The following is a 24,539-nucleotide window of genomic DNA, read 5'->3' as shown; positions in this document are numbered from 1 at the left end:
CTGTTATTTGTGAAGTGCGGTGCCATGCGCAATAATAATCGATTGAAAACGGACGTGGGAGCACGGAGGAACATCGGGAACATCTCCAGGAAGACCTTCTTCGTTGCTCTGCTGCTGTGAGGTCCGGGACTCTGCTGAGAAGAACAGGCCCCCAGTCCTCGGGGTCACGTTGCCGATGGCCGTTGGTGGGGCCGTCTTAATATGCTCGGCAGAGGATGGTGCTCGGAGAAGCTGTGCAGGAGGGGATGGTCGTGGGCTCAGAGGTTCGATGGACTCGGAGTCCGCTGTGGTCAGGTCGCTTTCGGTGTATGCTGCGTCTGTGAGGCTGAGTCAGGCGGCGCCGTGGAAGTCCATAGCGGGGGTATTCCCTTCTGCCGCCGGCATGGGATGGCGAGACTGTTGGGACCCTCGGGACTTGTGGAAACTGTGTGGTGATTTCTTTTGATCTTATAGTCCTTTAACATCTTTGGACTATTTTTACTGTGCCCATGTTCTGTTTTTTTTTATCATTTATGCTATTGTTGCACTGTTGTAAATATGTGGTTTTGTGCAGGTCTTGTAGCTTTAGTTTTTGGTCTTGTTTGTCTGGTGGATTTGGAGTTCCTTTCCGGGGAACGCGCTAAGACGGTAGCGTGATATTAATACACAGCAGCCTCTCCAGACTCTGGATTGGGGATTGCCAAACATTATGTGGATTTTCTGGTGTAGTCTGTTTTGTCATATGCTTTTGTGATATCATTCTGGGGGAACATTGTCTCATTGTTTAACTGCATTGCATTTGTGGTTTCTAAATGACAATAAACTGAATCTGAATCTGAATCGTCACCTGGAGCAGATGAACTATATCCCAGAGTCCTGAGAGAGGTTGCTGAAGAGATAACAGATGCATTGGTCATGATCTTTCAAGAATCACTTGATTCCGGCATGGTCCTGGAGGACTGGGAGATTGTAACTGTCACTCCACTCTTTAAGAAGGGAGGAAGGCAAAAGAAGGGAAATTATAGGCCATTTAGCCTAACCTCAGTGGTTGGGAAAGTGTTGGAGTCTATTATTAAGGATGAGGTTCTGGAGTTCTTGGAGACTAATGATAAAATTAGTCAAAGTCAGTATGGTTTCTGTATACAGAAATCTTGCCTGACAAATCTGTTAGTTTTTTCGAGGAAGTAAAAAGCAGGGTGGACAAAGGAGAGGTACTGATGCCATTTACTTGGATTTTCAGAAGATGTTTGATAAGGTGCCACACACGAGGCTGCTTAACAAGATAAAATCCCATGGTGTTACAGGAAAGATACTGACATAGATTGAGGAATGGTTGACAGGCAGGAGGCAGTGAGTGTCAGTGAAAGGGACCTTTCTGGTTGGCTGCCAGCGACCAGTGGTGTTCCACAGGGGACAGTATTGGGACAGCTACTTTTCACATTGTTGGTCAACGATTTGGATAATGGAATTCAAGTCAAGTCACTTTTATTGTCATTTCGACCATAACTGCTGGTACAGTACATAGTAAAAATGAGACAACATTTTTCAGGATCACGGTGTTACATGATACAGTACAAAAACTAGACTGAACTACGTAAAAAACAACACAGAAAAAAAAACTACACTAGACTACAGACCTACACAGGACTGCATAAAGTGTACAAAAACAGTGCAGGCATTACAATAAATAATAAATAGTCTGGTCATGAGAGCCCGAATGCTTTGGAGCCTTTTCCCAGATGGCAGGACAGAGAAGAGATTGTATGAGGGGTGCATGGGGTCCTTCATAATGCTGTTTGCTTTGTGGATGCAGCGTGTAGTGTAAATATCCGTGAAGGCAGGAAGAGAGACCCCAATGATCTTCTCAGCTGACCTCACTATCTGCTGCAGTCTTGCGATCCGAGGTGGTGCAATTTCCGAACCAGGCAGTGATGCAGCTGCTCAGGATGCTCTCAATACAACCCCTGTAGAATGTGATGAGGATGGGGGGGTGGGAGATGGACTTTCCTCAGCCTTCGCAGAAAGTAGAGACGCTGCTGGGCTTTCTTTGCTATGGAGCTGGTGTTGAGGGACCAGGTCAGATTCTCCGTCAGGTGAACACCAAGAAATTTGGTGCTCTTTACAATCTCTACCGAGGAGTTGTCAATGTTCAGCAGGGAGTGGTCGCTCCGTGCCCTCCTGAAGTCAACAACCATCTCTTTTGTTTTGTTCACATTAAGAGACAGGCTGTTAGTTCTGCACCAGTCTGTTAGCCACTGCACCTCCTCTCTGTAAACTGACTCGTCGTTCTTGCTGATGAGACCCACCACGGTCGTGTCATCGGCGAACTTGATGATATGGTTCGAGCTGTGTGTTGCAGCACAGTTGTGGGTCAGCAGAGTGAACAGCAGTGGACTGATCACACAGCCCTGGGGAGCCCCCGTGCTCAGTGTGATGGTGTTGGAGATGCTGCTCCCGATCCGGACTGACTGAGGTCTCCCAGTCAGGAAGTCTAGGATCCAGTTGCAGACGGAGGTGTTCAGGCCCAGTAGGCTCAGCTTTCCAATCAGTTTCTGAGGGATGATTGTGTTGAATGCTGAACTGAAGTCTATGAACAGCATCTGAACGTATGTGTCTTTTTTGTCCAGGTGGGTTAGGGCCAGGTGGAGGGTGATGGCAATGGCATCATCTGTTGAGCAGTTGGGACGTTACACAAACTGAGGGGGGCAGCAGGGTCTTGATATGCCTCATGACGAGCCTCTCGAAACACTTCATGATGATGGATGTAAGTGCAATGGGACGGTAGTCATTTAGGCAGGACACTGAAGACTTCTTCAGCACAGGGACGATGGTGGCGGCCTTGAAGCACGTTGGAATGGTGGCGCTGCTCAGGGAGATGTTGAAGATGTCAGTGAGAACATCTGCTAGCTGGTCTGCACATCCTCTGAGCACTCTACCAGGGATGTTGTCTGGTCCAGCAGCCTTCCGTGGGTTGACCCTGCACAAGGTTCTTCTCACGTCAGCCACGGAAAGACACAGCACCTGGTCATTTGTAAGAGGGGTGGACTTCCTTGCCACCACGTCATTTTCCGCCTCAAACTGGGCGTAGAAGTTATTCAGCGCATCTGGGAGGGAGGCATCACCTGTACAGTCAGGTGATGTCCTGTAATTGGTGATGTCCTGGATGCCCTTCTACATGCTCCGCGTGTCGCCGCTGTCCTGGAAGTGGCTGTGCATTAGCTGGGCGTGTGCACGCTTTGCATTGATGACTTTGTGGCAAAGTTTGTGGATGATACGAAGATAGGTGGAGAGGTTAGTAATGCTGAGGAAGCAATGCAAATTCAGCAGGGCTTGGACAAATTGGAAGAATGGGCAAAAAAGTGGCAGATGGAATACAGTGTTGGGAAATGTGTGATAATGTATTTTGGTAAAAGGAACAATAGTGCAGACTATTATCTAAATGGGGAGAAGGTTCAAATGTCAAATGTGTGGTGTGCCTTAGGAGTCCTCGTGCAAGATTCCCAGAAGGTTAATTTGCAGGTTGAGTCTGTGGTGAAGAAGGCAACTGCAATGTTGGCATTTATTTCAAGGGGAATAGAATATAAAAGCAAGGAGATAATGCTGAGCCTTTATAAGACACTAGTCAGGATGCATTTGGAGTATTGTCAACAGTTTTGGGCCCCATAACTCAGAGAGGATGTGTTGTCATTGGAGAGAGTCCAGAGGAGGATCATGATGATGATTCTGGGAACGAAGGGGTTAAAATATGAGGAGCATTTGGCAGCTTTGGTCCTGTACTCACTGGAATTTAGAAGAATGCATGGGGATCTCATTGAAATCTACTGAATGTTGAAACAACTAGATAGGGTGGATGTGGAGAGGAGGTTTCTAATGGTGAGGGTGTCCAGAACTAGAAGCCACAGCTTCAACATTGAGGGGTGACCATTTAGAACAGGGGTATAGGAAGAATTTTTTCAACCAGAGAGTAATAAATTTGTGGAATGTGGTGGAGGTCAAGTCTGTGCATATATTCAAAGCAGAAGCTGATTGTTTTCTGAATGGTCAGGACATCAAAGGATATGGCGAGAAGGCAGGTATATGGGATTGAGTGGGATCTGGGATCGGCCATGATGGCATGGCGGAGCAGACTCAATGGGCTGAATGGTCTAATTCTGCACCATCTTATGGTCTTATGATCTTCGAATTTTACTTCATTTAGAAATTCAGGAATTGGAGCTTGTGCAGGAAGGTCATGCTGAGGTAAAAGTTTAGCCATCTTATTGAATGATGGAGCAGCGTGAAGGACTGAAGGACACACTCCAGCTTCCATTTCTTACATTCCCGTCTAAATCCCCCGTCACTTTGGGTGCAGTTTGACTACATTAAAAATTATGCTCAAAAACTGAAATCCTATGCCCAGTTCTCCTTTTTGTTAATCAGGAGTGATCATATTCTCAGTGACCTGTGCAAAATGATTTTGCCACACATAAGCATTCATTAATATAATGGAATGAAAATAATGAAGTATCTTATTACATGAGATATAGGAGCAAAATAAAGTCATTTGGCGCACCAAGTCCGATTCACCAATTTACCCTATCTGATCCATTTTACCTCTCAGCCCCAATCTCCTGCCTTCTCCTGTATCCCTTCATGCCCTGACTAGTCAGTAATCTATCAACCTCTACCTTAAATATACCCAGTGACTTGGCTACCTCTGGCGACAAATACCACAGATTCACCAGTCTCTGACTGAAAAGAATTCTTCTCATCTCCATTCTAAATGGACTTCCCTCCATTCTGAGGCTGTGACCTCTGGTCTTTGACTCCCCCCGCCACAGGAAACATCATCTCCACGTCCAGTCTATCAAGGCCTTTCAGCATTCAATAGGTTTCAGTGAAGTCACCCCTCATTATTCTGAATTCCAATGAGTTCAGGCCCAGAGCCACATTCAGTCCTCATGTGTTAACCCTTTGATTCCCGGACTGATCCTCATGAACTTCTCTGAACACTGGTAAAGAAGTAAATGTCAAAGAACTGGCAATATTAATTATACCAATCTGATTAACATTATAAAGTAATAAAATATATTACAAAGACAAACAAAGGTGCAGGTTTTAAATAGGCAAGCAAAAAATTATGGAGGCAAGAGATCAAAATGAGAAAGGAGCTGTGAGAATTGAGTCCTTACTGGTAATAGTATTGGAGGGATTGCAGCCAAGGTCATTTTTAATTTGCTGATTGAATACCTGAACTGGTATTAGAGAAGGTGTGTAAGCCAAAGAATGATGTAGAGATGGCCAGGCAAAGATGAGATAAGGGAGGGAATTAGCGCAAAGTTGACAACAATTTCTTGTTCCATGAGACAACATAAAGCTACACTACTTCAAAGGAAGGCACGGGAGTCTAGGAATGCAGATCTAACTTTGAGTTTATTTTAAGTGAGGCACACATGTATCATGCACACAAGATTATATACGCACACAGAAGATTACTCAAATATTACTGAAATACCAAATACACAGGTCTTCTATGTGGCATTGAAAGAGGTGACAGAGAGGTCCAAGTGGAACATTCCTCCTAACCCATCATGGTTGAGATCTGGTTGGGACCAATTTGGCTTCCCAGAGCAACATCTTTGGTTAGACAGAGTAACTGGATCTAAAGGAGAAGTAAAATAAGATCAAAGAGGTGAAGGAGTATTACGCTTCAGGTGAAATGTTTGGGCCTATGTAGGAGGGACGGGTTAGATTGGTCTTGCAGAAGGTTAAAGGGTTTCGGGCCAAAGGGCCTGAACTGCACTGTGCTGTGCAGTTCCATGTTCTGTAACAACAGCACTGCCTGTGTCAGCAGCTTGAAGAACAATCTAGAATTCTCCCCTAGTGGGCAAAATGGTGCAATTTCAAGAGAAGTTCTATTAAGGAAATGGGGTGAAAAAAATCAGAATGTTAAGGTCATGCCAACAGATTTTGGGAAGTACAACACAGTGACATTATTATATGGCATAATAGTAACCAGGAATGAACTTCTAAGCAAAAGTTTATTCAAAAAAAGTTAGCAATCTTCCCTCCTCCATCAAAAAATATTGAACACTTTAGTAACTTTACAATAGCACTGTATTTTCTTCAGTATTATTTATAATTTTAGTATTAGCATTATTATTTCAGCTGTTTTAATTCAGAGTTTACAACAAAATGGCAAAATGTTTGATATGATTTTTTGTGAATGACATTTCTTTCAGAACCTGTCCGCATTCCATGCCTCAATAGATGGTGCCCATAGTGTACTGCAGCAGAAACTAACTAATCTGTCTTCTTATGATAAACCCTTGGCTCTCCGGGCTATAGATTACGCCAAAGATCTTCATAAACTTGCTTCAGAATTGTCCAAGTAAGTTGCACTCTCCTAGACTTTGACATAACAAAAGTCACCGCTGTTAGAGGCCGACATAAAATCATGACAACAAGGCCAGTAGCACAGTAGCTACTCATAACCATGCTTTGACATTTACTTGTTTACTTTTATTGTAAGTATATCTAACTCTTTGGTGTGAAGACATAAACTTTTAATCATACTAGTTTTAGCAGGGTAGAGATACATCTCTACCAAAGGAACTGTAAGGGTGCTCCTTCCCTCCACTACCCTGCAGGCCATCCTCGAGTAAGATATAGCACCTGCTTAACATCACCGCCCCCCCCCCCCCCCCACCCCACCACAATCAGGGTCACGTGAAGTCATGGGAGCAGGTGGGGGATGGTCATATGAGCAGCTGGTGCACATCACAAGTCCTGGTTATGCCACCACTGACGCCAGGCAGACAATCTCTGAAGAGTATTGATAGTGACTGGGGTCACCCGTCTTGTAAAGACACTGCCTAGAGAAAGGCAATGGCAAACCACTTCTGTGGAAAAATTTGCTAAGAGCAAACATGGTCATGGAAAAACCATAATCACCCACATTATACAACACTGCACATAAGCAAACAAACAGTTTTATCAGAAGTGTTATTGTTTTAATATGTCCCAAGTTTGTACCTTTTCTTTATGGCTATTTTGTGTCAGAAATTTGATATTTCCTTAGATTATTTTCCAGAGAGCTGAATTCTACACAGCCCCTTCCTGATCAAATCTTAACAATGGCAGAGAAACAACTTTGTCTCCCTGTTTCTAGTCCTTCCTGAATGAGGCTACAGTTTAAGTTGTGTGTTGTATCTGAAGCATAATAGGGATATAAGCACAAACCAAGTCTATTCTTTACTTCTCTGTAATAAACAACAACCCTCTGCCTAAAGACAGGGGAGAGAAAACCTTTGGGAATTGGATAACATGAATATCAGAATCAGAATCAGGTTTAACATCACTGTCGTATGTCATGAAAAACTGAATTACAGCAAGTATATATTATATATATGGCAGAGGGGAAGAAGCTGTTCCTGAATCATTGAGTGCATGCCTTCAGGCTTCTGTACCTCCTCTCTGATGCTAGCAATGAGAACAAGGCATGACCTGAGTGATGCAGGTCCTTAATGATGGACGCTGTCTTTTTGAGATATCCTGGATACCACGGAGGCGACTGCCCAAGATGGAGCTGACTAAGTTTAGTGAGTGCTAACATGTTGACATCTGGACTCCCAGCTGTTACGTTTGGTAACTTCAAAACATTAAACTAATTCAAAAGAAGACGTAGGAATCTGGGAATTCAGGTCTAACTTCAAGTTTACTTTTAAGCAAAGCGTGCACATATCATGTTGTAGCATGATGTTGTATACAATTCACATATTTTTACATGAAATGCATAATTAATTATTTGAATGAAGAAGAATACTTCAGACAAGATAGGTAACTCAAATATAACTAAAATATTAAAAACACAACATCTGCCTGCATTATTCCCATGAGGCAGGGGAGGAGTAAAATCAGCTGGTATGTACGAGGGTGTTACCAGGACTAGTGAACCTGGGTTACAGGGAAAGCTTGAAAAGTTTAGGACTTCATTCCCTGGAGAATGAGAGCAGAACTTGTAGTAATTTTATGTAGTGCACTGTACTGGAACTGCAAAAAAAAATTACATGTGTGAGTGAAGATAATCCTGATTCTGATAATCTGATATGGGTCTCTGTTGTGGACTGAATGGGAAGGGGGGCAGAGAAAGGTGAACAGCAGTTGGGAAAAGGAGAAGGGAGAGGGGAGAGAGCGGGAAGCACCAGAGTAACATTCTGGAATGTTCAATAAACCAATTGTTTGGAATCAAATGACCCTGCCTGGTTTCTCAGGGCTGGGTGTGTCTGCACCTGACCACCAGCCACCCTGGCACTCCTTCTCTGCCACCTGTCCCACACCCCTCGCGCAGCCCTCCACCCTCACCAGTCGCAACATCCTTTGCTCCCACCAGATTTACAAACTCGCTCCCCGCTCCACATTGACAAATACAGTACTATACAAAAGTCTTAGGCACACTAGCTATATATATATGTGCCTAAGACTTTTGCAGAGTACTGTATAGAAAATTATGAGGAGAATAGATAGGAGGAATACATGCAGGTTGGGTGAGATTATAATTAATCTAACTAGAGATTAAAACTAAAGAACTATGTGATTCTTTTAATGCCTAACCATAAATTCTGCCAATATCTTCATAAAGAATTACACCAATTTTCACTAATACATTGCTATAAACAAAATTTCCTTGATTATTGTATCACCGTGTGTGGTGAACTACATATACCTGTCTGGACATGCCCCCCCCCCCCCGCTGACTGCTCCTGTGGCTCCTCCCACAGACCCCTGTATAAAGGCGATTGGAGGCACTGCTCCTCCCTCAGTCTCCAGGATGTCGTGCGGTGGTCTCTTGCTGCTGACAGTGCTTTTCTTCCAGTTAATAAAAGCCTACCTCGACTCACGTCTCCGAGAGTTATTGATGGTGCATCACTGTGTCACTTCCAATGCAACCAGGCCTGTTCCCGCTCAGGTCAAGTGAGACCACAATTAGAGGTCATGCGTTCAGGGTGAAAGGTGAAATATTTAAGGGGAAACTGAGGAGGAACATCTCCATTCAGAGGGTGGTGTGAGTATGTAATGAGCCACCTGGAGGAACTAGTGGATTGTAAGTTTTAAGAGAAGTTTGCTTAGGTACAATACAGTGCAAAAGTCTTTGGCACCCTAGATATTTTATATAGACCATAGACCATAGAACCATATGGCACCCATATATATTTTATATGGCTCTATGGTCTCCATAGAGCCCTGATCTTAACATCATCAAGGCAGTTTGGGATTAACAGAAGCAAGCGAGACAGCCAAAGTCTGCAGAAGGACTGTGGCAAGTTCTCCAAGATGCTTGGAACAACCTATCAGCGGATTTTCTTATAAAACAGAGAGATAAAACAGTGTACCAAAGAGTGTTGATGCGATTTTAAAGGCAAAGCATGGTCACACCAAATTTTGATTTGATTTAGGTTTTTACCATTTACTGGTCTTTATAGTAATTTTTTGAGATTTAAAAACTTTTCATGTCATTATTTTGAAAACGTCTTTGTTTTATAGGAGTTTTTTTTTTGTTACATGTGCCCAAGACTTTTGCATAGTACTGTACAAGGACCAAAGGACTTTGATCTGGGTGCAGGGTGATTAGTCAGAAGAAGAATGGACAAAGGGACTGCTTTTGTGCTGGAGTATTCTATGACTCTATAACACTGTGTTATGTACAAAATGATTCAATAATTGCAATAATTCTTTTCTTTTAACAGTATCTTGAAAAGTATAGATGCAAATGGTGTTGTCCAGAAAGCAATAGATGCTTCAAACGTCTATGAGAATATTGTCCAATATGTGGCCGAAGCTGAGAAGAATGCATCTACTCTGCTCAGTGCTGCACAGAGGGCTGAGGATGTAAGTGCTTCTGTTCTTTGTAAAGAAATTGTAGAAATGTAGAAATTGTAATTAGAAATGGAAATTGTGGTCATGCCTCCTGAGCAAGCCTGCATTGCATGCTGTACAACTAGCTGAAGTTTTGTAAGGCGTTGGTCAGACCACGCTTGGAGTATTGTGAGCAATTTTGGGCCTCTTATCTAAGAAAGGATGTATTGACATTGGAGACAGTCCAGAAGAGGTTCAAGAGAATAATTCCCAGGAATGAAAGGTTAAGGAGTATTTGATAGCTCTGGGCCTAGCTAGATTTTAGAAGAATGAGGGGGCTCTCATTGAAAACTATCTAATATTGAAAGCATAGATAGCATAGATGTGGAGGAGATGTTTCCTGTAGAGGGGGATTCTTGGAGCAGAGGGCACAGCCTCAGAAGAGAAAGACGTCTCTTTAGAACACAGATAATGAGGAATTACTTTAGCTAGAGGGTAGTGAATCTGAGGAATTCATTTCCACAGGAAAGATGTCAATAAGGTTGAAAGAGTACAGAGAAAATTTACAAGGATGTTGTCAGGTCTGGAGGAAAGATTGACTAGGTTAGAACTTTATTCCTTGGAACGTAGAAGATTGAGAGGGTATTTGATGGATGTTTTAAAATTAAGAGGGTTATAGACGGGGTAAATTCAAGCAGGCTTTTTCCACTGAGGTAGGGTGGGACTACAACTAGAAGTCATGGGTTAAGGGTGAAAGGTAAATAGGTTAAAGGGAACAGGGGAAACTTTATTACTCAAAGTGTCATGATAGTGTGAAGCTGGCAGTGCAGGTGTAGCATGCACCCTCAATTTCAACAGTTAAGGTAAGTTTGGCCCTAAGACCATAAGATACAGGAGCAGAATTAGGCCATTGGCCCATCGAGTTTGCTCTGCCATTTCACCCTAGCTGATCCACTTTTCCTCTCAGCCCCAATATCCTGCCTTCTCCCTGTATCCCTTCATGCCCTCTCTAATCAAGAATTTGTCAACCTCTGCCTTAAATATTCACAATGACCTGGCCTCCGCAGCTACCTGCGGCAGCGAATACCACAGATTCACCACTCTCTGGCCAAAGAAATTCTTCTACCCTCCTTTCTAAAAGTACTTCCCTCTATTCTGAGGTTGCATCCTCTGGTCTTAGAATCTACCACTATAGGAAAGTCTTTCTATATCCACTCATTTGAGGCCTTTCAACATTCAAGAGGTTACAATGATGTCAGCCCTCAGTCTTCTGAATTCCAGTGAGTAGAGGCCCAGAGCCATCAAATGCTCTTCATATGACAAACTGTTCAAACCTGGAATCATTTTCATGAACCTCCTTTGAACCCTCTCCAATGTCAGCCATCCTTTCTTAGATAAGGAGACCAAAAAGTGCTCTCAATACTCCAAGCAAGGCCTCAACAGTGCGTTATGAAGCCTCAACATTACATCCATGCTTTTATATTCTAGTCCTCTCAAAAAGAATGCTATCATTGCATTTGTCTTCTTCACATAAGAACAGAAGAACAAAAGAAATAGGAGCAGGAACAGGCCATCTGGCCCATCCCAGAGATGAGGGGGTTAGGCTATGAGGAGAGATTGAGTACAGAGTACAGATTTTCTACTGTACTCGCTGGAATTCAGAAGAATGAGAGGAGATCTTATAGAAACATATAAAATTATGAAAGAGACAGATAAGATAGAGGCAGGGAAGTTGTTTCCACTGGTAGGTGAGACTAGAACTAGGGGACATAGCCTCAAGATTCGGGGGAGTAGACTTGGGACGGAGATGAGGAGGAACTGCTTTACTCAGAGAGTGGTGAATCTGTGGAATTCTCTGCCCAATGAAGCAATGGAGGCAACCTCAGTAAATATATTTAAGACAAGGTGAAGTATATTTTTGCATTGTAGGGGAATTAAAGTTTATGGGGAAAAGGCAGGTAGGTGGAGATGAGTCCATAGCCAGATCAACCATGATCTTATTGAATGATGGAGCCAGATGGGTTCATCTGACTCAATGGGCCAGATGGCCTACTACTGCTCCTATTTCTTATATCTTATGTTTGGATAGGTATATAGATGGTAGGGGTATGGAGGGCTATGGTCCTGGTGCTGGTCAATGGGAGTAAACAGTTTCAATAGTTCAGCAAAAGCTCGATGGGCCAAAGTGCCAGTTTTTGTGCTGCACTTCTCTATGACTCTTTGAATGTATGACAGCTGTGGAGGCCAAGTCATTGGGTATATTTAAAGTGGAGGTTGAGAGGTTCTAGGTTAGTCGGAGTGACAATGGTTACGGGGAGAATGCGGTTGAGAGGTGTAATAAATCAGTCATGATGGAATGGCAGAGCAACCTAATTTTTCTCCTCTATCTTATGGTCTTATAACTATCATTACCTCTCAAAGACAAGTATAACCATAGTTTAAAGAACCTGATCAGCGGAGCTGAGAGTGCAGGGTGAATCACTGAAGAAGAGCAAGTAGTGAAATTGAAGCTGATAGAAGTTTACAGGCAAAGTGGGTATAGAGCATTAAGATCTGGCTGGTCACATTACTGGGGCCAGCACGTTAGTGTAATGGCCAGAATGACACTGTTACAGTGCCAGCACCCTGGTTTGAATTCCTCCTCTGTTTGTAAGGAGTTTACTATGTTCTACCCGTAACCACGTGCATTTCGTCCGGGTGCTCCGGTTTCCTAACACATTCCATATGGGTTAACAGGTCACATGGGTGTAATTGGGCAGCGTGAGCTCGTCAAGCCGTGAAGGAGGGCCTGTCACCATGAACTATCTCTAAAACAAGACAAAAATAAATAAAATTCGAGTCAGAGTTATAGCGAAACATGGCATGAAAGCTGACCCTATGGTCCACCACATGCTCTGTGGACCCTATGCTCTGAATATTCACTCCAACCCTGTATTAATCTCATTTTATCAGGTCCCAGCATTCTCATTAAAGAACCCTCCTCTCCCCCACTGATTCTGCCACTTGCTTGTACACTTGGAGAAACTTACATTTGCTGGTGAACCTACCAACCTTCATATGCTTGGATTGTGAGACTGGAGGAAACCCGAGCACCCAGTGGAAACCTGCACACCCAGAGGAAACCCACACACCCAGTGGAAACCCGAGCACCCAGTGGAAACCCACACACCCAGAGGAAACCCACACACCCAAAGGAAACCCACACATCCAGTGGTAACCCAAGCACCCAGTGGAAACCCACGCACCCAGTGGAAACCCACACACCCAGTGGAAACCCACACACCCAGAGGAAACCCACACACCCAAAGGAAACCCACACATCCAGTGGTAACCCGAGCACCCAGAGGAAACTCACACACCTAGTGGTAACCCGAGCACCCAGAGGAAACCTACACACCCAGTGGTAACCCGAGCACAACAGGCAGTTGTGGGAATTGAACCTGGCTCACCTGTACTGTAAAGTGTTGTGCTCACCACTACATTACCATGCCATCCTATTACAACACACATACCAGGTGTAGATGCAAGTGGCAGTACCTGGAGTCACCAGGATTCCAGTAGTTGGTGAATGAAACATTGTAGTGACCCAGGATTTTGTCCTTTCCCACAAGAAAATTACATAAAAAGAATGACAGTCCTTTGAAGGAGTGTCTGTTGCAAGTCAAGACTAAACAAGTAAAATGCAAGTCATTTTTCTGTCAACTAATGAATAAGATAAATGCACAGTGGTGATCTGAACATTTGTTTCAATATTCAGATGCTCCTTGAATAACGAAGGCAGTAACAAGTAGGTAGAATTCTGAAGTTTTCTAAAGCTGGTTCATGTTGTCCAAATGTTGATCAGTGACCAAAATGGTGCATATGTTTTATACATAGTTCATCTTTCATCTGAATACATACCTTAACCATGATGGAATGGCAGAGCAAACTCAATGGGCCAAATGGCCCAGTATGCTCCTATGTCTTATGGTCTATGCACAATAAACTGACCAGCAAGGTTGAATACATAATATTAGGGTTAGAGTTTAATTAGAGAGGCATTTAAAATAGACCAAAGTATTTTTATGCATGCTATTTATGTTTTGTAGTCAATTTTTAATCTTGCAGTACCTCCAGTCAAGTGTTTTTGCTTAAAGCCTTTTCAGATGAAGAGGCTTTAAGATTAAGATTAGCATTTAAAACATTTGACTTAAATTTCTCTGTGTTTCTGATGTTTCAGCAGAGCTAAATAATTTGTAAACCGTATTAAATCATAGGAAAGCCATTGCCCTTGGCTTATTGCAAGCACCACTGAGTCAAAAGATTCAAGGCTCACTCTTAAGAGCATGATTTTGATGAAAGTTTGACTGAAGTAGTGCTACAGCATTGAGGATGCTGTCTTTCAAAAGGCAAAGTAATGTAAAACCTTTACCAATCTTATGCTCTCTTTCTATTTTGTTTTGCAAGGGGTCCTTGTCACCCAGCTTGTCAGTGACATATTGGGTGACAATCAGTATTAAATACAAACCCAAAGTTGCAAATGTTTGCAGTGTATAAATGGCAAATTGCAAGAAAATTCCTGCCAAAACAAAATTGCCTGCCAAAACCTACAGTACATCTGGCATCAGTGCTACACTGTCAGATTCTCTTTGTGTTCCTTGTGGGACATGGGGACAGAAACATAAAAAAGGAACAGGAGCTGTGAATGTGCTCCTTCTCCACTACAGTTATGAATGATCCTCCTTCATTGTAGGCATGCTATGTTGGTGCCTGAATACAGGGTGACACCTGCCATCCTGAGTTAAAGTTGGTTTTTAACAAAAACATCACATTTCAGATAAACAGTAAAAGTTGCAAATTGGTAAGAGAGACACAAAAGACAGGAAATCTTCCGCAATGCATAAATGGGGAACTCTGCAGGTCAAACAGCATCTAAGAGGGGAATGGAATTTAGAAGGCAGCTGTGCATGACACCAATTGGTCAGAAAATTCCAGCCTATTGTGTTACTCCATGTTATTCCATGAACTGGTGTTGATTGAAATCTTTCTGGTCAAGGAGGGGAGGGCTTTTGAATATATTAAGCACATAATTATGATTGTTTACAGGCTGTTGAAGGAATTCAAACACAGAGCACATGGCACAGAAACATCAGTGAAGACCTTTTGAACAAAGTATATGATTTGGCTGAGACCATGGAAGATGGTAAGTACGTTCATTCTGAATAGGAGTGCACTTTTCAGACTCTCAAAGCACTCTTGGGCCTTTCCTGATACAGACCTCTCCATTTTCCAAAACAGGCTGTTTTTAGTGAGGGAGTGAATTGTTGGTGGGGGAGGTGAGAATGAATGTGATTGTGGGAACACACTCAAAATGCTGGAGGAACTCAGCAGACCAGGCAGCATCTATGGAAAAAACTATAGTTGATGTTTTGACCGAGACCCTTTGGCAGGACTGTGACTGTGGGAGATAGATGGGAGTTGGGGAAGGTAGAAATGGATGTGACATTGGGAGGCTATATGATGTGGGGAAAGAAGATGTTTCCAGGCTTATAAACAGCTCAATGAGGCATGAGAACACACTTCTCTCACAAACAAGAGAAAATCTGCAGATGCTTGAAATCTGAGCGACACATGCAAAATGCTGGTGGAACTCAGCAGGCCAGGCAGCATCTATGGAAAAGTGTACAGACGACGTTTCAGGCCAACACTCTTCATCAGGATTGGAGAAAAAAAGATGAGGTCAGAGTAAGAAGCCGGAAGAAGGGGAGGAATAAATACCAGGTAGTAGGTGACAGATGAAACTGGGGGAGGGGGATGGGTGGGGGTGAAGTAAAGAGCTTAGAAGTTGATTGGTGAAAGAGAAAGGGCTGGAGAAAATGGGATCTAATTGGAAAGGACAGAAGGCCATGGAAGAAAGGGAAGGGGGAGGAGCACCAGAGGGAGGTGATGGGTTGGTAAGGTGAAAGAGGAAAATGGTGAAGGAGAGGAAGGGGGGCATTACTGGAAGTTTAAGAGATCAATGTTCATGCCATCAGGTTGGAGACTATCCAGACAGAATATAAGGTGTGCACTGCACTCCAATCCTGCACTCCAATCTGACTGTGGCCTTATCGCTGCAGTAGAGGAGGCCATTGACTCAAATGTTGGTATGGGAATGGGAAGTGGAATTAAAGTGGATGGCCACTGGGAGATCGTGCTTTTTCTGGTGGACAGAGTGCAGGTGTTTGGCAAAGTGGTCTCACCGCTGTATATAGGTCTCACCAATATACAGCAGGCCACACCAGGAGCACCATATACAATAGATGATCTCAACAGACTAACAGATTAAGAGTCGCTTCACCTGGAAGGGCTGCTTCGGGCCCTGAATGGTAATGAGCGAGGAGGTGCAGGGGCAGGTGTGGCACTTGTTCCTCTTGCAAGGGTAAGTGTCAGGAGGGAGAACAATGGGGGGGGTGGAAAGCAAGTGAACCAGGGAGTTGCATAGGGAGCGATCTCTGTGGAAAGCAGAAAGTAGAGGGGAGGGAAAGATCTGCTTTCCATAGGATCTCGTTAGATGGCATGTTAGCATCCATCTTTGTAGCTTAAAATTTCCCTCCCTGCAGGAGTTTACTTCAATAATTAGTCCATTTATGAGACACCAGGATAACAAGGTCCACATTCATTGTCCACTTTCCTAAGTGCTGTGTTTTGATGATGGTTCATATCGAGATAATTCATTCCATTAGACCATAAGATAGAGGAAAAGAATTAAACCATTTAACCCATCGAGTCTGCTCCACCATTTCATCATGGCTGATCCATTTCCCTCTCAGACCCTGTCTCCAGCCTTCTCCTCGTATCCCTTCATTCCCCAACTAATCAGGAATCTATCAATCTCTGCCTTAAATATAACCAATGACATGGCCTCCACAGCCACTGTGGCAATGAATTCCACAGATTCACCACATTCTGGCTAAAGAAGTTACTCCTCATCTCCACTCTAAATGGATGTCTCTCTATTCTGAGGCAGTGTCCTCTGATCTAAGACTCCCCCACCATAGGAAATATCCTCTCCGAATCTACTCAATCGAGGCCTTTCAACATCCGATAGGCTTCAATGAGATCTCCCCTCATTCTCCTCAATTCCAGTGAGTACAGGCCCAAAACAATCAAATGCTCCAAATATGAGAAGCCTTTCAATCCTGGAATCTTTGAACCCTCCCAATTTCACAATCAATGAGCAAGTTGAAATTCAGATGCAACATTCAGATCAGAACTTCTATGAGGGAAAAAAAACACTAAGTGCCTTAGTATTTATTTTGTTATGGCTGTTTAACTGATATTTTCACACCCATCCAAGCCATGTGTAAGGGGCAGTAACAGCTGATGTTAATTGCCTAGAAATGAGCTCACATAGTGCTGTTTATTCTAGTGCCTTTTGATTAAAAATAAATTCTGCCAGGAAGCACAAGGGATTATTTCTAGATCGTTCCACCTCCCAGCAGTGCACCTCCCAGAGTGATTTGTGTTGTTGGATGTTTTACCAACTACTGCCTTGGCATCTATTCACTTCAACCACTCCATCCCACAACCTCCCCCACTGCCAGATCCAGCTACAAGCAAAAGAAAGACAGCTGAGCAAAGTTCAATTGAGCTCAGAGACTAGGCCTCAGGAACCCCCATATCTAAAGGACTAGGCCTCATGAATTCCCAAATCTTAAGCAACACACACAAAATTCCAGAAGAACTCTGCAGGTCAGGCAGCATCTATGGAAATGAATAAGTATTCAACATTTCCGGCCGAGACCCTTCTTTACAGACAGACAGATAAACATACTTCATTGATCCTGAGGGAAATTGGGTTTTGTTACAGTTGCACCAAGAAATATAGCAAAATAAAACCAGAAATAATTAAATAATAATAAGTAAATTATGCCAAGTGGAAATAAGTCCAGGACCAGCCTATTGGCTCAGAGTGTCTGACACTCCGAGGGAGGAGTTGTAAAGTTTGATGGCCACAGGTAGGAATGACTTCCTATGACGCCCAGTGTTACATCTCGGTGGAATGAGTCTCTGGCTGAATGTACTCCTGTGCCTAACCAGTACATTATGGAGTGGATGGGAGTCATTGTCCAAGATGGCATGCAACTTGGACAGCATCGTCTTTTCAGACACCACCGTCAGAGAGTCCAGTTCCACCCCCACAACATCACTGGCCTTGCGAATGAGTTGTTGATTCTGTTGGTGTCTGCTACCCTCAGCCTGCTGCCCCAGCACACAACAGCAAACATGATAGCACTGGCCACCACAGACTCGTAGAACATCCTCAGCATCGTCCGACAGATGTTAAAGGACCTCAGTCTCCTCAGGAAATGGAGACAGCTCTGACCCTTCTTGTAGACAGCCTCTGTGTTCTTTGACCAGTCCAGTTTATTGTCAATTCGTACCCCCAGATACTTGTAATCCTCCACCATGTCCACACTAACCCTTTTAGGACTGAAGAGGAAGGGAAAAAGGTGGGTGGAGGGAAAGGATGATAGCTAGAAGATGATAAGTGAAGCCAATTGGGTAGGAAAGGTAAAGGGCTGGAGAAGAAGGAATCTGATAGGAGGAAAGAGTGAACTATAGGAGAAAGGGAAGGAGGGGACCCAGAGTGAGATAATAGGCAGGTGAGAAGGGGTAAAGGGCCCAGAGTGCGGAATAGAGAAGAAGGATGGGCTTGATTGTGTTCTGTATAATACAATGCCAAGAAGAGAAATCTAACAAATGTTTGAGAGACTGTTTGGGCTAGCTTAAGAAGATCTTGTGATTCCCTTTTAATTTAGTGTCACTTAATTTCTTACAGATAGTTCTTTTTATGAGACTAGGCACCGCGTAGCTGCAGTTACTCGGAAGAAAAATGCAACAGTGGACCTCCTAACAAATGCCATCAATGAACTGACATCAATTGAGTCAAGTAAGTGCCTCTTAGAGATATTTTTCTTAAGTTAGTCAGCAACTTTCATTTTTAATACTGTTTTAACATTGGAAAAAGGAAAGAGTGGTAGAGGGATGAAATTAGCTACTTTTGATCTTGTACTTGACAGTCTCCCTAGTGCGAATGATTAAATTTCAAAGTTCAAAGTGAATTTCTTATCAAAGTACATCACACCACTTACAACCCCGAGATCCATTTTCTTGTGAATATTCATAGTAAACACAAAGATACACAATAGAATCAATGAAAGACCTCACACAAACAAGACATGTAAAAGACGCCAAACTTTGCAAATACAAATAATAATAATAAATACTGACAACATAAGATGAATCTTTTGATACAATATAGGTATCTGAGCCAATGCAACCAATAACTTTATGCCAAATCTGTAGTGTTTTTCATACTTAAAGTAATTTCCAATCTGCCCACAGGTTGAGCACGTGATTTAAAATCTGTGATGAGGGATTCACCAAACCACCCCTTCCATTACTATTTATACACTCAATGGCCCACCTCCTGTACCTAATCAAGAGGCTACTGAGTGTATGTTCATGGTCTTCTGCTCCTGTAGCCCATTCACTGTAAGGTTCTACATGTTCTTCTGCACACCATTGTTGTAACATGTGATTATTTGAGTTACGGTCACCTTCCTGTCATCTTAAACTATTTTGACCATTCTCCTCAGAACTCTCTCAATAACAAGACATTTTCATGCTGTTCACTGCATTTTTTTTTAGTTTTTCATACCAGTCTCTGTAAACTCTAGAGCAAGGGGTCACAACCTTTTCTTTTCCCCTGGTGCCATTAACCAAGGGGACTATGGAACCCAGGGTGTGAACCTCTACTCTAGAGACTGTTGTACATGAAAATTCCCAGGAGATCAGCAGTTTCTGAGATACTCGGACCACCCTGTCTGGCACCAACAGTCATTCTGCGGTCAAAGTTACTTAGATTACATTTCTTCCCCATTCTCATGTTTGGTCTTGTTACGTACCCGTAACTGGGTGTCTGACCAGCAGAGAAAGAAGAATCCGTTGGAGTCTGGTGGTACCAAACTAAAGGTGTTTATTAGTAAACTACACAATACAATATCAAAATGCAAATATACATATAAAACAAGTTAGCAGTAATAACCTAAAAGTGTAGGAATAATAATAAGCAATAATAAACAAGCTCTATCGATGTCTAGGGGTAAATGAATTGTCATAGGAAAGTATAGAGTTCAGTTCATAAATGCTGAGGTGGTTATGGTTGTTGTATTGAAATCGTTGGAGAGAGAGAGAGAGAGAGAGCGAGCGAGATGTAACAGCAACAGCTGCGGCAGGCAAACCTTTTGTGGCTTTCTTAATTCGTCGTATCGTTGTGGCCATTCAGTTATGACCCCTCTGGTCTTCAGCTAGACTGTTTTTCTGTGGTGGACTCGTCACTCTGGCATGAGTGGACACACACACAAGCCCCTCCGGCCCTGCTGTAACACTGTGAGCTTTACTGACCGATCTCCTGATTTGGTCTCTGAAGCCCCCACCTTTCTGTGGGTTCCCACCACTCAGTCAGTGTCCACTGGTGTGTCTGAAGGGTGTCTCTCCAGACCTGTCTTTTATCCCCACTCACGGGGTCTCAGCTATCCATCAACTCTGAATGACGGTGTCCATCAAATCAGGGCACTCCTGCTATCTCCTGAGGAATGTTAACGAGCAAAGTAAAGTCCTTGTAGGGGAAGGTAAACAATCCAGGAAGAGTCAAAATACAGTAAATCAACAGTCTCTCTCCCCCTCTTATCTGTAGCAGATGTTCTTGCCTGTGTTTCATCTCTCTCTCTCTCATGAGCAGCATAGCAACGGCAATAGTTCGTAGTTCTCAGGAGGGGGGTTGGGAATGGTTAACTCTGCACCCCATTGTCCATCACTCATAACAGTCTGAGCGACAATGGAACTTCTTGACCATGTCTGCATGCGTTTATGTATTGAGTTGCTGTTACATCATTGGCTGATTAGATATTTGCATTAACAAGCAGATGGACAGGTGTACCTAATAAGGTGGACACTGAATGAACTCTTTCTTTAACAGCAAGCATCACTTCAACTCTTGCTCTATATGCTAAATTACCCGGTCACTAATTCTTCAGCCACTTTAATACCATTCACTTCAACACTTCTGGCTGTTATGCAATTAGATTTTACACTGAACTGCCACCTTCCCTTTACTTTTTTCTTGTCACTTACTAATCTCATTTCCTGACGTAAAGCTTCCTATGAGGAATTGTGTTTGAATGAAAATTGCCATACAGAAGCTGATGATAGAAAAGATTTTGGAAGTAAATGGGCATGTCTTCGCAAAGTGCAGAACAAATCCAATCATCATTCATAATTTATTAGGCACAGTAATGCAGCAGTGAGCGCAATTGCTTTACAGCACCATCAATCACCGATCAGGGTTCGATTCCCACCAGTGTCTGTAAGGAGTTTGTCTGTTCTCTCCACAGCCATGCAGGTTTCTTCGGGGTGTTCTGGTTTCCTCTAACATTCCAAATAAATACAGGTTAGGATTAGTAAGCTGTGGCATGCTATGTTGGCACCTGAAGAATTATAACACTTGCGGGCTGCCCCAGTCCAATCCTCACTGATTTGATTTGACACAAACAATCCATTTCAATGTATGTTTCAATGTAGAGTACATGTGACTATTGTTATTCACCAATGCCCAGCTTGGTTTTCACAAGGACTACTTGACTACAGACAGGGACAGTTATTACCTTTCAACCATCAGGCTCCTGAGCTAGTGAGGGTAACTTCACTCACCTCAACACTGAACTGATTCCACAATATGTGAACTCACTTTCAAGGACTCAACAGCTCATGTACCCTGTGTTATTTATTTATCCACCTATTTATTTATTATTTATTTGCTTGTTTAAATTTGTTATTTTGTATTTGCAGTTTGTAATCTTTTGCATATTGGCTGTTAGCATCAGTGGGTAATTTCTTTATTGATTCTATCGTGGTCCTTTGTTCCACTGTGGATGCCCACAAAAAATAAATATCAGGGCAGTAAATGGTGATATATAAGTACTTTGATGTTAACATTTTGAATTTTGACCTTGTTTCTAATGTGAGCAGAAGAGCTGAATTGCGGATGTGAGGTGAGAACGATTGCCTTTGATACCAAGGCGGTATTTGAATGGTGATATCTTGGCAAAAATGAGGTTCAGACTTAGAAGGGACAAAATTTCAATGAGAGACAGAGAGAAAAGGATACTTACTACCTACCTTTGACATCCATTGGCATTACCATTGTGAATCTCCCACTATTAAACTCCTGGAGGAGTCAGCAATGAGCAGGAATTCAACGGAACAAACTACATGCATAAATAAAAGCCATTAGGCTGGTTATCTCTGTCTGTACCAAAGATAAACATTGATCCAACTGATGAACTATCTCATCCAAGAAATTAAAGCATTTCTCAAAATATAAATATTTCAGATAGCGACAGGTTGAACCGATCGAAGCTAATTGCCGAAGAAGCAATGGATACTTCTCAAATGGTTCTACAGACAGTCAACCCCATGGGTGAACTGGTGAGAGGCTGGCTTCAGAACCTGAGCACTTCTGCTGATGATGGAATTGCTTTCAAGAAGACTGTCAGCTCAGCTGGGGACACAGGTAATCTGCGGTCATGAAGCTCACGTTTTACTCATTGTTCATACAAAAAAAATTGAAGTGTTGCTGAAGAAGCTGATTGCAAAGTTTAGCCCTTGAATCTCTGGACCATACAACTAATAAATAGCCATTCAACTGGTCAGGGATGTGGAGAGCAAACTCGAGGAAATCTGCAGATGCTGGAAATTCAAACACACACAAAATGCTGGTGGAACACAGCAGGCCAGGCAGCATCTATAAGGAGAAGCACTGTCGACGTTTCGGGCCGAGACCCTTCGTCAGCACTAACTGAAAGGAAAGATAGTAAGAGATTACTATCCCATTCCCATTCTGATATGTTTATCCATGGCCTCCTCTACTGTCAAGATGAAGCCACACTCAGGTTGGAGGAACAACATCTTATATACCGGCTGGGTAGCCTCCAACCTGATGGCATGAATATTGACTTCTCTAACTTCCGTTAATGCCCCTCCTCCCCTTCTTACCCCATTCCTGACATATTTAGTCGTTTGTTTTTTTTTTCTCTCTTTCTGCCCATCACCCTGCCTGTTCTCCGTCTCCTTCTGGTGCTCCCCCCTCCCCCTTTCTTTCTCCCGAGGCCTCCCGTCCCATGATCCTTTCCCTTCTCCAGCTCTGTATCACTTTCACCAATCACCTTTCCAGCTCTTAGCTTCATCCCACCCCCTCCAGTCTTCTCCTATCATTTCGCATTTCCCCCTCCCCCCCACTACTTTCAAATCTCTTACTATCTTTCCTTTCAGTTAGTCCTGACAAAGGGTCTCAGCCCGAAACATTGACAGTGCTTCTCCTTATAGATGCTGCCTGGCCTGCTGTGTTCCACCAGCATTTTGTGTGAGGGATGAGGAGGGATTCCTTTAGCCAGAGAGTGGTACTTTATTTAATCAGTATTTTTTCTTCAGCCCTAAATTGACTCACTTTTAAACTAAGGTCTCGTTTTCTGAATGAAAGCAGGAAAGGCTAGAAGCATCTAACTGGTCAGGCATAAGGAGGAATTTCTTTAGTCAGAGGGTGGTAAATCTGTGCAATCCATTGCCGCAAACAGCTGTAGAGACCAAGTCACTGAGTATACAAAGTGGAGGTTGATAGGTTTTTGTTTAGTAAGAGCGTAAAAGATTAAGGGGAGAGGGCAGGAGAATGGGGTTGAGAAGGATAATGAATCAGTGCTGCTGGAATGACAAAGCAGATTAGGTGGGCCAAATAGCCTAATTCTACTGCTATGTCTTATGGTCAGGAGTTAATGTTTTAGCTGGAAGGGTTAGAAAAGGTTAAAATATTAACCTAAAATATTAACTCTATCTTTCTCAACCATATGCCTGTAGCCAATCTGCCTCTGTCTTAAACAGTTGCCAATTATGAGCTAGTATTTACTGGAAACAATTATGCAATGATTTCTGAACGAATCATGTTTCCATTGATATTTTCAAATGGTAATGTTTATTATTGTAACCTGGGAAGTGAACAATGTCCACTTTTTAACAGAAAAATACAGAATTCTCATTAACTGTTGCATATACAGTGCTATGCAAAAGTCTTAGCCACATATCTATTGAACATAGAACATAGAAATCTACTGCACATTACAGGCCCTTCGGCCAACCATATAACCTACTCTAGAAACTGCCTGGAATCTCCCTAGCGTATAGCTCTATTTTTCTAAGCTCTATGTACCTATCTGAGAGGCTCTTAAAAGACCCTATTCTATCCATTTCTACCACCACTGCCAGCAATGCATTCCACACACCCACCACTCTCTGTGTGAAAAACTTACCCCTGACATCCCCCTTGTACCTACTTCCAAGCACCTTAAAGCTATGCCCCCTTGTGTTGGCTATTTCAGCCCTGGGAAAAAGCCTCTGGCTATCCACACGATCAATGCCTCTCATCATCTTACAAACTTCCATCAGGTCACCTCTCATTCTCCGTCACTCCAAGGGGAAAAGGCCAAGTTCACTCAACCTATTCTCATAAGGTATGCCCTCCAATCCAGGCAATATCCTTGTAAATCTCCTCTGCACTCTCTCTATATTATCCACATTCTTCCTGTAGTGAGATAACCAGAACTGAATAGCTAAGACTTTTGCACAGCACACTATAGTACCGTAATTTTATT

At 43.0% G+C, this 24,539-nt stretch overlaps 1 protein-coding gene across 1 annotated transcript in view; it reads left to right on the top strand.

The window, feature by feature from the left end:
- Window positions 1-24,539, top strand: part of lama4 (laminin, alpha 4) — a 186,053-nt gene that overhangs the window by 87,710 nt on the left and 73,804 nt on the right. Inside the window, exons 15-19 of the mRNA XM_073057415.1 lie at window positions 6,201-6,349; window positions 9,705-9,846; window positions 14,899-14,995; window positions 18,617-18,727; window positions 22,232-22,411. Of these exons, the coding sequence (XP_072913516.1) occupies window positions 6,201-6,349; window positions 9,705-9,846; window positions 14,899-14,995; window positions 18,617-18,727; window positions 22,232-22,411 (679 nt within the window). The remainder of the gene's footprint in view (window positions 1-6,200; window positions 6,350-9,704; window positions 9,847-14,898; window positions 14,996-18,616; window positions 18,728-22,231; window positions 22,412-24,539) is intronic.

Source organism: Hemitrygon akajei, chromosome 9, assembly GCF_048418815.1.
Source record: "Hemitrygon akajei chromosome 9, sHemAka1.3, whole genome shotgun sequence".
NCBI classification, from domain to species: domain Eukaryota; kingdom Metazoa; phylum Chordata; class Chondrichthyes; order Myliobatiformes; family Dasyatidae; genus Hemitrygon; species Hemitrygon akajei.
The sequence above is the reverse complement of the archived record's forward strand: the minus strand, read 5'-3'. Positions and strand labels throughout refer to the sequence as shown.